The sequence below is a fragment of the Zonotrichia albicollis genome, chromosome 5 (genome assembly GCF_047830755.1).
Source record: "Zonotrichia albicollis isolate bZonAlb1 chromosome 5, bZonAlb1.hap1, whole genome shotgun sequence".
Lineage (NCBI taxonomy): Eukaryota > Metazoa > Chordata > Aves > Passeriformes > Passerellidae > Zonotrichia > Zonotrichia albicollis.
This window is the reverse complement of record NC_133823.1, coordinates 16,926,246-16,941,001: the sequence shown is the minus strand read 5'-3', so window position 1 is coordinate 16,941,001 and position 14,756 is coordinate 16,926,246. Positions and strand designations below refer to the sequence as shown.

General features: G+C 38.9%; 1 protein-coding gene across 6 annotated transcripts in view; it reads right to left on the bottom strand.

The window, feature by feature from the left end:
- The window catches only part of CCSER1 (coiled-coil serine rich protein 1), a 609,788-nt gene that overhangs the window by 519,996 nt on the left and 75,036 nt on the right, over positions 1 to 14,756 (bottom strand). For all 6 annotated transcript variants that reach the window (XM_074540916.1, XM_074540917.1, XM_074540919.1 and 3 more), the window contains exon 3: positions 14,166 to 14,353. In XM_074540916.1, coding sequence (XP_074397017.1) covers positions 14,166 to 14,353 — 188 coding nt within the window. The remainder of the gene's footprint in view (positions 1 to 14,165; positions 14,354 to 14,756) is intronic.

Sequence of the window (14,756 nt, the reverse complement as noted above, 5' to 3'; positions counted from 1 at the left end):
TTTGTTGGAATTAAACAGGTTTGGGGTTTTTTTTCTTTTGCTTAACCTACTCTCCCTAAAAAAAAAATTCATGCAGCCAAGTAAAAATGATAAAATCAATAAAAATTCTCAAATATTTTGCAAAGTAAAATATGCAAAGAACTCAATCTGTTCAAATAAAAAGAAAAATACCAAGGAGGTAGCTTTATCATTTACAAGTAGCTTTAATGGACAGAAAAACGCCACTTACTAAAAAGATGGTAAGTCTTAAGTCTAGGTACAGAAGACAAACTGAAGCCTAATGTCTGGAAGTAAAAACACAGCTACCATGAATTTAGGAATCAGGTCTGGTTTTTTCACAGACTGTTTTTCATGGTTTGGTCCTTCGGCTGCTGCTTGGTTTGTTTCTTGTTTTTTGTTTTTTAATCTCACAGCTTTGGAATAACCTAGCAAGAGAAGTCACATTTATTACATCTCTAAGTATTTTTCATATCCTTACTTCAACAGAACTCACTGCCCCTGATCCAGAGATAACTGGCAGCCTTTTACGACAAGTGACAAACAAAAGGTCTACCAGAGAATCCAATGGTCCTTTCCAGTTCTAAAAAGTTCTCAGCTCTTTTTCCTGCTGAAATCTGTGGGCACACACAGGCCAGGCACTTGTTTGATATTCACACACACACACAAGCAAATGCTCTGTTCTCCTTTGGTCTGAGATCCCAACATCTCTTTTACTTCAACACACAGAGGACACAGTGCTTGGACACAGCATTGCCACTTTACCACCAGAACACTACTAAAACACAAGTACTGAAAACAACAAAACAGCCTGGTTTTGGTCCAGAAATAGTGTCAGCAGAATAATTTCCAACAGTGATTCTCAGGGGAAAAGAAAAAAAAAGCTAAAATTAAAGGTTTGTCTACATCACGCAATTTTACATAGTGTTTGAAATTTGATGTATGGCTATTCCCTATAAATACCTATGAGCAGTAATGGGCTAATTGGCTTTTGTAACACTACTGGGCAAACCTTGTATGTAGCAACAGAGTATAAAAATGGAACTCAGGTCTTAAATGAAATCCTAATTCATGTTAGCATCTGCTAAACCCTTCTGTTCACCTCGAATATGAAAAGAGCTCGCAATACATCTATGCAAAAATGTTCTCTCTCTGCCTTTGAAATATGCAGAACAAATGAAAATTGAAATTTCTTTTATTTGCCAAACAATTCTAAGCTTAAACAAAGCCCTTGACAGATTCTGCACTGTTTGGTCTAATTTTGGAAAATAGATACTGTTTGCTATCACAACACAAAGGCAGAAAAACCAATGATAAGTTTGTTCACCACCTATTAAAATATGCAACAATGATCAAAGTATCTGATCATGAAAATGTTTTTATTTACCATTAGGAACATTGGCTTTTCTTTCTTTATAAAAACAACCAGGCTCACAAAATTTAGTTTTGGCCGTTTCATGTGCTAGCTCCAAAATGGAGAGCTCCATTAAACAAACTGAAATGCATATTAGAGAAACAACAAAGCATCCTAAAACCTTTTTAACAGACACCCTGCTGCATGGAATTTTTTAAAAAATAAATATTGAACAACAAGAGATATCTTTGAACTCCTCTGGTTAATAGACCTTACAGGCCTCCTACTGAGCTGCAATAAATATGCCTCAAGAAATCAGTGTATCACTTCATACCATTTAATAATGCCACAATTGCTTTTGTTATGCAGACTGTATAGATGGGTGAATGCTACCCGAGAGCAAAACCATGCATTCACAGTGCTTTTCTTTCTTGTGTGAGTCAGCATAGCATCCCTGATTCAGTCCTATTCTCTTCCACCTGTAGCTCCTTCCAGTAGACAGCTGAGTCCACTTGAAGCATCCAGATAGAATAGTTTGGCATCCACTTTCCCAACTGAAGTTATTAAAACGAACTACTGTGATTCATGAACCATGGCTGAGTGGTTGACTATTCCTTTCACTTTAGGTTCAAGATTTTTATTCATGTATCTGTACCTCTTTGAAATAAAAAGCTCACAAAGACACCAACACGCTGAGATTCAACGTCTGATCTTATCAGTGCCTAATACTGGCAATGAAAATTCTGACATCCGCAAACCCCCAGTCTAAATCTGTCTGTTCTGACAGTTTCATTTGCACAAATAAGCTTTGTTGGTTTCTTCTCAATGGAATATTTTATCCTTCATTTTGTGTTTGGGCACAGTAAAGGAAGAAGGGCATTTTACTTTCCTATTTTTATTTGTTATTAATATTCTGTTCTTAGATCTGGTCATATCATCTTACTAAACTACTATTTTGAGGAATTAACTGTACTCCTGCATCCTTTCTGTTCTTAGAACATGGAAAGCAGTATGAATAGCTTGACAGTTTGTCTACAGAGATGGTTCTCTGTCACTGATGATGATTTGGGTTTGTTTAAAAGATAAACAAATTTTTCCACTGTGATCAGATCACAGAAAATAATCCCCTTTTTTTTTGTAAACTTTAGAAGTGGTTCAGTGTAAAAACAAGTGAACCTATGCATAAATTGATAGACTGAGAACTAACTTACCTTAGAGTTAGGCATTTTACAACATCAAAAACACATCCTTAACATGTCCCTGGGAGCACACAATATCTGAAGCCCCATCACAACTGTCTTATGTTCCTTTATTAATTTTTCTTCCTGCATAATCTTTAACGATTGCTTCCTCTAGACTTGAAATGGAGAATACAAAGGATATCCCAAGCTATGAGGAAAGCAAATGTTTTGCAAAAGGTACCTTCTCTCAGACACAAGGAAAAAAATTGTCCTGACTCTGTACTGTGATGATTAGTTTAACAGCGTAGGTGTGAGCAAGGCATATTAATTAGACATCTCAGAAAAACCTTGTGATTTAACTTTAACCAGAGCCAACAAGAACAGAAGTTACAGGCATACATTTTAATTCATAGAGATGCAAAACTATTCCTTTTCCTTTTTTTTTTCCTACAGGCTGAGAGAAGGCAAAGTATTTCAAAAGAAAATATATAGCTTTGATAACAAGATCAAATTGCTTTCACCATGTCACATATGTCCTTAAAGAATAAAGACAAAAATGACAACATTTTATATTCATCTGGAGGAAAGACTCTGCTGAAATGTGACTAATGAAAATACTTAAACTATTGTGCATACTGCCATACTTTCAGCAGGAAAACTGCATTACTGCCTCTTCCAGCTGAAATGCCTGACAGGTTTGTGCCAACAATGCTTACTTTAAAGGCTGCTGTATTTTCCTCTGAACAACGTCCCCTATAGGGAACAATCACAGAAGATAAAACTAACTCCTGAATTTCAATGTTTCAGGTAACAGACGGATTAAAAATTTCTCTTGACTACCAGTTTTCTAAGCTCTTGGCCTTGTTAGTTCCCAGCTTCTCCCTCAATTCCTGCCTAATTTATAAAAAAATATAGATAGCCTCTCCAATCTTTCCAGCTTCTTTAACTGAACTACTTCCCATCCTCTTAACTTTCAGATGTCCTAGTCAAAACTTTCTCCTGAACTTTTTTCCTTCCCAATGTTTCATCTCTTCCTTTTCCACAGCACCTGCAGTGAACTCCATCCTATCCTAAATCTCAATTTTCTTACATTTAACTCTTCCTTTGTAATCAGCACTTCACAACCCCACCCATTTTCTAAAGGCAACACAGTCCAGTCTCCAGGAAGTCCAGCCCTTTATCCTCCTTGCTTCTCCTTCAATCAGGTTCTCATTTTTCCTACTGCACTTCCTCCACTCCAGTAAGGAGACAGATTTCAAAACCTGGCAAATTTAGAAAGATGAAAGTCTTCCAGGATAACTGTCTGCCAAGTCTACAGCTTTATAAAGGCAACTTCATTTAGCTAAGTGTTCCCTCCCACTGTTTACTCCTGTTGCTTCACATATCACAAGTTTCCCAATGCTTATTTTGGGGTAGTTTCTTCAAAATATATTCCCAACACTTACAATCTAATCATTTTGGTTAGAGTGACTAAGTCAAAACTGTTGGGTTTTACTTTTATCAACTAAAAGATGCCAAAAAAAGATGACAAGAGACTTCTGATTTTTGGAGCAGTCAAAACAAACCTCATTTCTTTAGATATACTAAAAAAAAAATAGTTATTCAGTGAAGAATCTTGTTGGAGTCATTTTTAGGAGACAAATTCTGCTACACTGCTGCCTGTTCCATAGCATCAGACCTAACAGGGTGGGTATGCAGGAGTAACCTAAAACACATATGAATAAAAAGCAATTAAGTAAGAAAAACTGAAGCCCTTCTTTCTATCCACGATATCTGTCTGAGCAACAGAAATAGACCTCAGTGAACAACCTTCTATTAGCTCTCAATTGATTAAAATCCCCATCCTGTTGCAGATGTTCAAGATCCCAAAGCAGGCTGGTACTACACATCTTAATTTCCCTCCTTGGGTTTCCTTGGGTACCAAACAAGGCATTTTGTCATGCAATTAATTGCTCCACCTATTCCTAACAACTACTCCTCAAGTACCAACGTTCCTCTGATTGTCAGCTCCAAATCATAACAGCTATCCAGACTGTTAATGCAAATATAAACCTTACACATTTATCCAACACTAGTACTCTTCCAAGTCCAAAAAGCCTCTCATAGAATAAAATCATGGACTATTTTTTACTTTATCAAGAATTCAAACACAAAACACACATTAAAAGTGTAATAATTTTGGAAAGCTTATGCTGTTTGGGGGGTTTTGTGCAGTTTGTTCATGAAAACATCTACACGGTGAGTTAAAAAAATTTTACAAGATAGATACTAAGTTATTCACTAGGTCTGTGTTATTTAATTTAATTTTATTAGTTTTAGTGAATGAATGCTATGAATACAGAAAATTATCTCAGGGCAACAAAATGTGTTTTAGCATTTAATTCCTTTCCTGAATGATATACTGTTGCCTACTCCTTCACTAAAAGGTGAATGAACCTAGACAAACATTGCCAAACCTGATTTCCAGGTGTCAAATCACAAAGCACAATCCTGAGCCTTTCATGGGCTAGCATGCACTTGACTTTAAACCAGAAAAATCTCCAGTTCTAACCACAAGCTTCAGAGTCCACAGCTAGTTTTCCAGCCCCTGCCAAATCCTTAATCCAGGGTTCATCTAGTATTGCCTCCAGCAACACACTGGCAAGACAAGAAGGACTACAAATATAAATGACCTAACAAGTGACCCAACAGAATTTCCATTTCTCACCCCATTACCTTATTTTTTTATCAATCAAAGGGATCAAAGGCCTGGAAGAAGCACCCTACCCTGAATTGCTGTAGCCTGGGGAAAAAAATACTGTATTTATTCTGAGTTTATTCTCACATGAGCAAAAGAATACAAACAGGCAGCTTATAGTAACGCATTCCAGAACTTACACTACAGAACCATTTATGGGCACACCGTTTGAGGGACCCACACAGCAGGAAATTATATGCACAAAATAGGACAAGGGCAAAATTAGTCACTCTAAGAACAAAGCCAGGGCAATTTTCTGTTTTTATTTCAGAAAAAGTAAGTGAGTGTAAACCACCAATGAATCATCTGATCTACAGGATGATAAACCCAAGACACTGATTTCTACTCAGTAGTCATAAATTTCAAGTTCAGTGAATTAGCTGTCCATGAACTGTCTCCCTTAGAAAAGTCCTCTAAAAATTTCAGTTTTCTTATTGTCTGTATTACTTGCATATGCTAACCCAAGAAGATACATACCACAGCTGCAAAAATGCTGCCTGTGCTAAGGGCATCTCCCAAGATAAGAGACATGACTATAATCTTCTAGGGCACAGCAGACATTCAATTAAAATCATTTACCTTTTTTCTCTGAGGAAGCACTTTCTTTTATCAATACTGGATAGAAAACTGTTTCCACTTAAGTATTACTCATTGCATGAAGACCCCTTCTTTATTTAAAAATCAAGCGTAATAAAACACAGACATGAGATCAGCCACCAGAGCTCAGATAACCCTCTAACCTGTCTCCACCAATGGTAACTTCCATGTTCCCCTGACCTCTGTCCTTCTGCAAGGAAAAGATCCCAGTATGCAAGCTAAGTACATCAGGTGCCTCTTCCACCTCTTCCAATTCTTTCAGAAACACTTGTCAGAGTCCCAGTGGCTTCTCCACTCTCTCACACTTCTACCTCCCACCTGCCATCACTGGATATCACAGCAACTCCCTGTAAACCACCTCCTTTCTCTGGCACACCTGCTCCATGAAGTAGGATGGGGAAATATAGGAGACTCTGTGTACACACAGTCCCTGTGACTTTCCAGCTTCAGCCCAACACAGCATATTTGCAGGCAGAAAGACTGGGCAGAGCCCACAGGCACAACAAACAAGTTGGGAGCACAATGGGAGTGTTTAGAATTCCCTTTGGCTCCCTATCCTTCAATACTGGATTCATCTCTTCCCAGTATCAAAGGCCTTGGAGTATCTATCTGACACACAAGGGTGGTCATGAGTGTCATAAAGACAACCAGACTCCTCTTAGTGCTGTCCAGGGAATAGAGAAGTGCAAACTGAAATACAAGAAACCCAAGAAAAGCTTTGTTCTTTTTGTAAACCATACATCTGGATAAACACCTGAACAGGCTGCCAAGTGAGGCTCTGGAGTCCCTACCCTCAGAGACACCAAATCCAACTACAGACATCTCTGGGTGTAGGGATACCATCTCTGACACTGATTTGAGCAGAGGTGTTGGACCAGATCACGCCCAAAGGTGCCTTCATGCATCAGCGACTGTTTCTCTTCTAATATTGATTAACATACTGTGAGAGCTGGCAGGGAGCATTCATGAGATTTTTCACAGGATTATTTCATCCTTGGTAAATCTCTGACCTCTCTCACAGGTCCACAGCATGACAGGCACCGAGCAGAAGGTAACTATCTTCACCACAAATGAGTTACTGCTTTGGTGGTGGCACTATAGGTGGTGACAAAGATTTTAGTAGCCTGCATGCACAAACAGATTGAGTGATTTACTTCAAGAAAACTGCATAACAATCTTGCTGCAGCACTCACCTGTATTCAGAACATGGAAAATATGGTAATGAACAAGAAAGTAAAATGTAAAAGTCATCATAAAATAGAAAAATAACCAAGCTGATTTTGCTTGACAAACGTATCTATTTAAACAATATTTATGACTAGGATGTATTTTAACATATTACCAGATACTTCTGTGCAAAAAAAAAAATCTTTCCCTTAATGTGCTAAAAGAAATCCATAAAGATAATATCAACTCTAAATGATGAGCAGCTTCAGAACAAGCTACCTCTTATATTAACTGCCAAAAATATTTGGGGATGTACTAAGACTAGCACAGAAATGTGTTTTGTTAGAAAAATCCATCAACTGCCTGTAGTTTCTATTTTGAGTCTCAATAAATAGCTGTTTTTTGTGAAAAATATTAAAACAAAACTAAACACAAGGCATTACAGGGGACACCTACCTATAGTTTAAGAAGTTCAGTGTCCTGTAAATTAGTTCAAACAACACTTAGAGTAAGTACTCCTACAAGTCTTCAGAAAAAAATACCAGATACCCAATTCGTACTGGGTTTGGATGGGAAAGAGTTACATTTTTTCATATCCGCTTGCTTTTATGGTGCTGTGTTGTGGATTTGTGGTGACCAAATCAGTATTATCAACACAGCAAGATGTGATTTAGCTATTGCCAAGCAGGGCTTGCACAGTTGTCAAGGCCTTTTCTGCTCCTCACATGCCCCGCCAATGAAGAGTCTGGGAGTGAATTTGGAGGGGGCACAGGTAGTACAGCTGAGCCCACTCAACCAAAGGGATCCTGCCATATGATGCTGTGCTCAGCAGTTCAGGCTGGCAAGCAAGAAGGAAGGGGGAATGCTTGCACTCATGGCATTTATCCTCCACAGCACCCATGAGGTGTGACAGAGCCCACAGAGCCCTGCTTCCCAGGGATGGATGGAGGGATACCTGTCCACCCCTGGGAACTACTGAATGAAGTGCTTTGGGTTTGCAGCTTTTCCCTTCCCTGTTAAACTGTCCTTATCTCAGGCAAAAGTTCTCACACTTTTACCCTTCCACTTCTCCTCCTCATGCTGCCAGAGGGAGTAAGCCAGTGGCTGAGGGGTGCAGTTTCACCCACTGCAGTTAACCCATAAAACCACAGAAAAAACTAATTCTGTTCTATTTTTGCTACAAATCAAATGCATCCACCCACTGCCATGATGATTCTGGGATTTAAAACTGCTAATAGCTCTACCTTCTACCTGTATAAATATAACTCAATTCAATTTAAATAATTGCTCCAATGTTAGATTAACAGTTCACCCTTTTCTGGGCTGTGATTACGTCCCTAAAGAAGAGCATAGAACTTCACAGCATAAGCATTAAGTCACATCTAAATTAATTTCTGTTAGTTACTTGATCTCAAAAATTAATTCAAAGTGTTTAACAACCGCAATCTGATTTTCACAAGCCCTTCATTTGTTAAGAAACACACATTACACTACAGACATTAATTTCCCACGGGGTAGTTACCCAAGAAGCTTCTAGTTGAGTTGACCTAAAAATCACAGCCAAAATGCTTAAATCCCTATTTGCCATTTCCATTTTTTTCATCCTATTAGTATGTGAAAGGCACTTTCTCCATACTAAATCAGAAATATAAGGCTCAAATTACTAAGCACCTATAGTCAGCAATTTACTTCTATCTGGATAGCAGTGTTCAACCAAAGTAGTCCTGACAGTTCTTGCTTTAAGTGGCTTCCACAGTTTCTTTTCAGAAAAGAGCAAAATGCCACATTCATTGCAAAAGGGAAAATTTTGTTACTTTAGTATCAATCTAGTTATAAATTAATGCTGTCAAGTCCACTTCTCATGAAGGGGGAACCACTGCCTTACAGGGTTTGCTTGAACAGCCCAGTAACAATTGATGTTCCTAAATAATCTCCCTTGAGAAGCTCAGCAGAGCAGAGATGAATTTGAATTAAGCAGAAATACCATAATTCAGTGACAGAAAAAGAACAGCACATCTATTTTCATTATGACAAAGCTTTTATGAACACCACAGATAGCAGAGATAATACACACTTATAGCAAGTTAAAGCAGGTTGTAGCTATTCCAAGCACACATAACATTGCTAGTTGTAAAAAAGGTTGTGCAGAAGACAATAAAGAATTGTGTGCATCTTGCTTAACTAGTTCACATTTTTCTAACAGCCTTGGCATATCTGAAAAGGTTGTTTTGTTTGAGGGTTTTTTCCAACCTAAACTGAAGCCCTGAGCACCCAAATCCTCCCTCCAACATTTCATTCACTGCCTTTCTGGGGCAGGGTGCTAAGGCATTAATAATGAGCACTAGTCTGTAAAAGGAGAGCATACCCCACAAGGTTTTCTCAGGTCTTTACAGGTTACATGTATGGGTGACAAAAACAGCCACATTGAACTTCACTTTCAAATCTACTCATTGGTCACTCTCTGAAACTCATTCAACTCCAGGATTTTCAATAGCAGCTTCCACCTCATGCATTAGCCACACATTGCACAAAAATCACAGCTTCCAGAAGGTCAAGGTTAAAATAACCTCAAGCAAACATGAAAGTTACTTAAATTCTCTCTAGACTAGCAGCCAGCCTACTCTGATTCATACTCTGCTTAATCACACATCAGCAAAATATGATACAACTCAGCATAAGCAAGGGGAACATGAAAAGCATCTTAGCCCTTATGTACATTCACTGAAGTCCACGGGGGCACAGCATCCTGCTGTTTCTGTCATGATGTAGCAACTGGATTAAAAATGGTGCTTGATAATAAATCAGGGTGCTCAGGTAACATTAAAAATAAAGTTATCTGTGAGAAGCAATAAGCACACTTTCACGAGATTTGGGTATGGCCTGATAAGGCACAACACCAAATACAGGAAGAGATTTGAATAGAGTGGTTTGGATAACAGTTCCATCATTTTAAGTACCATTTCTGAAGTATACTAAAAGCCTTACTATTAAAACTAGTAAGCCACTCCAAATCACGTGGGTAACAACTGAGGTGGAGTTACCCACACACAATATCCAGGATACCAGCCACAATTTAGACCCCAGCTGCTACCTTAATAATTACCACACATGTTCTGGCCATAACACACTTTCATTAGTGACATCTGCTTTGGCCTTCTGCTCTCTCCAGACACACTAGGAGTCTCAAATATTTGCAGTTAATCTCTCTTTTGCAAGCATATTTCTGTGTCAATCACTTACCTTTATTCAATATTCCCAAAATGTCAGATGGCTCCCTCTATACTAAATTAGTGAATTATTAATTTTTTTAAATTTAATGTTTAACTAACATACTCAATTAATTCCAGTATCAAATTGAATTCCTGCCCATGAAACAGTGCCTTGTTTTCTGACACTGGGTTTTGCATTCATTGTTCCTAATTTATGTTGTAGGTACATTTACTGAGATTCACAGTACTTGGAGCATCCCCACTTAAGTAGCATGGAATAAGCGTGAGAAAATGGGGATTTTGGCTTAGCATCAGCACTGGATGGATAAGCAAAAAAAAAGCTCAGTAAAAACCTTAGAAATATAGTACCAGCATGCAGGTTGAAAAATTATCTTTGGGCAAGGCAAAAAATTAAACTGAAAATTTAGAAAGGAAATTAAGCAAATTTTGAGGTAACTGCAGTTACCCAAGTGCATGATAGGCAGCATGGGAAAAAACACAAATACAACCATTTGACAGCTTGGCAAAAGGGCCACTGTTAAAGCTGAGAGGAGCAAGTCAGGGATGACCTTAGGCATCAAAAGTACCTGGTTTCATATCTAATATATAGAAACCACAGGAAAGATGCAAAGAAAGAAATGGCACAGCCAAAGCAACAATGCAGAAAAATAAGTTGTGCTGCTCTAATTGGGCTGGCACAAGTCAGCAAGGCTGCTTTGCTCCAGGCAAAGGAAGCTGATGATGCTGCACTGAAGGCAAGCACAAAAGTTTTTACCTGCAAAGGTGAAAAGTTGAAGCTGAATTTAAGAAGCAAGAAACAGGAAACAGAGAAGATTCTAGTACAAGAAACTGAAGAGAAAACTGTGCTGAAGAGTGCCCAGAGAAACACAGTCCTGCAGTGTTCACCCACTGAGACAAGAAGTTGAGAAATAAGGGGTTTTTAGTTAAGTAGTACATATGCTGATAGACAGGCATGGCAAAGGGAGCAGCTGTAAAGACAAATAACTACTTTCCTTGTAAAGAACAGCAGAGGGGCAAAAGAGCAGATTTGCAAGGGCCAAATGTAAGCAGGCAGTCTTGATCCACTGCACATGCACAGAGTGAAAACACATGTATGCATACAGCACAGTGCAGCTCATGCTTTGAAATTGGGCAGTGTGATCTAGGTGCTCCATTCTCTCAAGTTTTTCTTTGAATCTGGAGTAATTCACAGTAACTGCCATTCATATCATCCTTCATGACTGTCCAGTCTCAATGACTTGAATTTGCTAGCATTCAAAAATCTCTATCATACATAGAAAAAATTTTAGTATCTTTTCTCTGTGCTGATAAATGTGATATTCAAGATACTCACCTTCCCATATTAGCTACTACTATGACAAGTGATGGATAGTTCTGTTGCTCACACACATCTCACTTTCTCCTAGCTCCAAGTTCTGTTACACATTAAGTTTGGGTTTTCCCCTGCTGTTCTGTCTCCTAAGCCTTTTAAAGAATTTGCTTGGAGTGATTTGGTGGTGTGATCTTTTTTTTTAATGTGGTAAATCTAATTCTCATTTTGCCAACTATCCAGGTTGACATTCTTTTCATTGGTCTGGCAGGACTGCATATTTCAGACCATTCAGGTCTTTTGCCTGTACTAATTCACATTTTCCTTTTCTTTTGTCTCTCTTATACATCGGAAAAGAAGAACCACCTAGGTATAAACAGCAGGCAAAGTATAATTTCTACCAACCTTCTGAAGCATAGTTAACTAGTCTGTATGTTATATGAAAAGATTTAAATTTGTTAACTCGTGAGTTCATTGTTAAAGCATTAGAATGACCAGAGCTCATAGAGCAATATCCATCTCTTTAAATTGCATCACTATCAATACTTCTCATTTGGAAAGGGTCTATTATACTGCACAGACTAACAACATGAAACTGTTCAAACACACGTCCTGAATTGCAGAAATCACTGCTCAAAACCATTTCTGGTGAAACGGTGCCCTCTTGTAGCAGGAATCAGCCACTGCAAGAACAGCAGCTCTGTAAACACACAGCTGGCAATCCAATCCATCTGAAGCACTTCCTTCACATCGTTATTTACAATACTATGAAATAGGCACACTTGCAGAGTTATTTGGAAATATTTTTTTGTTCCCTAAATTTCATTTGCAAACAGCACTGGTCCTAGCCAGAATATTACTTTCAGCACTTCACAAGTTAGTTAAGGCCACTCTTAGAGGAAGCAGCGGTCTTGTTTGCAGGTTTGACACATATTCCTAGTAATTAGGAGGTCAGTCTATCTTCGAAACAACAACTGACAATTATGCGAGAATACACTGCTGACCAAGGTGTGCAGGATAAAGAACAATTTCTCAGATGCTGGGATTTTTTACTTCCTGTCTCCTGTGAAAAATCTCGCACCCCTTCAGCAAGACTCTGCTCCTCACTCCCAGTCCCTCAGCAGAAGCAGCACACACTGCCTGCCAACAAGAAAAAGGACTCAAACAGGGGCAAAGACACAGGTACACAATTTCTTCAGCTTAACAAGACATCTGGGTGATGCTAGAAAACCACATCCACAGGCACGGCTGCTTGCTCAGTGCCTCAGAGCAGAACTGCGCGGCAATGCTGTCGTTGCCACAGGGGCCTCTGCTCTCCCCCAGGGATTTGTCATCCCTTAAATGCCTGTGGTTCATTCCTCTCCAGAACTGAACAAAATGAATACAGGCAGCCATGTGACTCATGTTGCTCTAGCCATCTAAGAAAGATAAGGCTTTTTATAATACTTTGTGTAGTAACATCAATTCTTTACCTAGTATTTATTCTTCATTAGCATCACTCACTGGTAGCCATCTGCTACTGTGGTGTTAAACAAACTGATTGTGACAAGTATTTTGAAGAGGCATTTTTCTTGTTCAAATACGTATTACTATGAACATTCAATTTCTTCTTTTTTTTTCTTTTTTTGCTTCCAGAATACTCCGTGTTTTTCTTTTGTCTTCTGATTTTGTGGGGAGGAGAGGGTGCAGAGGGTGTTTTCAGGTTTGGTTTTGTTTGATTTACTTCCTAAACCTCACTTTTTACTAAAAAAGTTCTATTTTCTTAAGATAGTAAGATAATATCCATATGTATTCGGGGGAAAGCAGTAATAATTTCACCTTCCCTCATGAGCATGCTCTCTAATCTTGTTTTAGAAGTCCTTGGTCTGTGACTGTAATACCAATAAGCATAAGCAAATCATGTCAATATCAGGACAAACTTGCTAATAGCAGTGGGGGAAAAAACTCATAGATTTCATAAACAAAACACAAAGAAGGGATCAGATTAACACCTAATCCCATCCACACTTATCCTACCTCCTGCTGTTCCTGGATTGTCACACCTTCCCATCTCCATCATTAATACAGAGCTAAACAGAAGGAAGTGCAATAGCATCAATGTAGCCTAGTATTTAAATAAACACACATCTGCCTAGCAGCTTGGGTCTAACAACCCAAAAAAGGTTCACAGGCCTGAGCCAGGGTTACCCAGTATGTTAGGGCATAACTCCATCTGCATAATGCCTCAGATACCTACATGAAACAGCATCTTTAAATATCACCACGTTCTTTCTGGCTCTAAAAAATCACATGTCATTCACTGATATTCTCATGCAAACTTCCCACAAAAACACAGAAACACGAAAAGCTCCAAGCACTAGCAAATCACTAGAATATGTCAGCAAGAAACTCTTCAGAAAGTAGACAAACCTTTTGCAGCACTCCACCCTGCAAAAAAATACTTTTAATATCTGAAGCTGAGCCTGGATCACATTTTGGAAGGCTGAGACAGCTCCTGCCCTCTTTATTACTGTTATATGCGAAGTCACTGCTTCTCACTATAGCTACACCACTCAGAGAAAAACAAACTTATGGATGTGGGAATAAAACTCACCATGCTGTTCATTTTGGAAGAAGACGAGCTTGCTCTCTGCTTTCTTAGGCTGTTAAGCTCTTCTGCATTTCCATCCTTTGGTTTTATGATCAGCCGGCTTCCCCCAGCAGTGCCTTCTGAAGAGGACCTCAGGCGTTTCTCAACAAATCTGCCCTCCCGGTATGGACTGAGGCTGTTGGCAACATCAACTACAAAGACAGAAGCAAATACCAGTCGTTACAGGGAACTGTTCTCTACAAGTATTTTCTGTGGTGGGATAGGATGTAAGAAAATAAAGGCAGTGCAGAAGGGTAGTCTCACACCTGAGGAGTTGCAGCTGTACTAATCACCAAAGATTAGGAACAGGCCTGCCCTTAACAGGCCACAGCTGTGCCCAATAAAAAGACCAGTGCTACAAAAGAGTGGGTTAGCTGGTTGGAGAGAGTTGGAGTTTGTTGGTTGTGCTGTGAAGAAAAAGAGAGTCAGTGCCGTGAAGAGCTGCCCATGAAAAATCACCAAGAGGGTATGAGAACTTTTGCAATAGGATGACAACAATTTTCTTCATCAGAACACTGGTTTGCTTGAAATAATTGCACTGAAATCACATGAGAA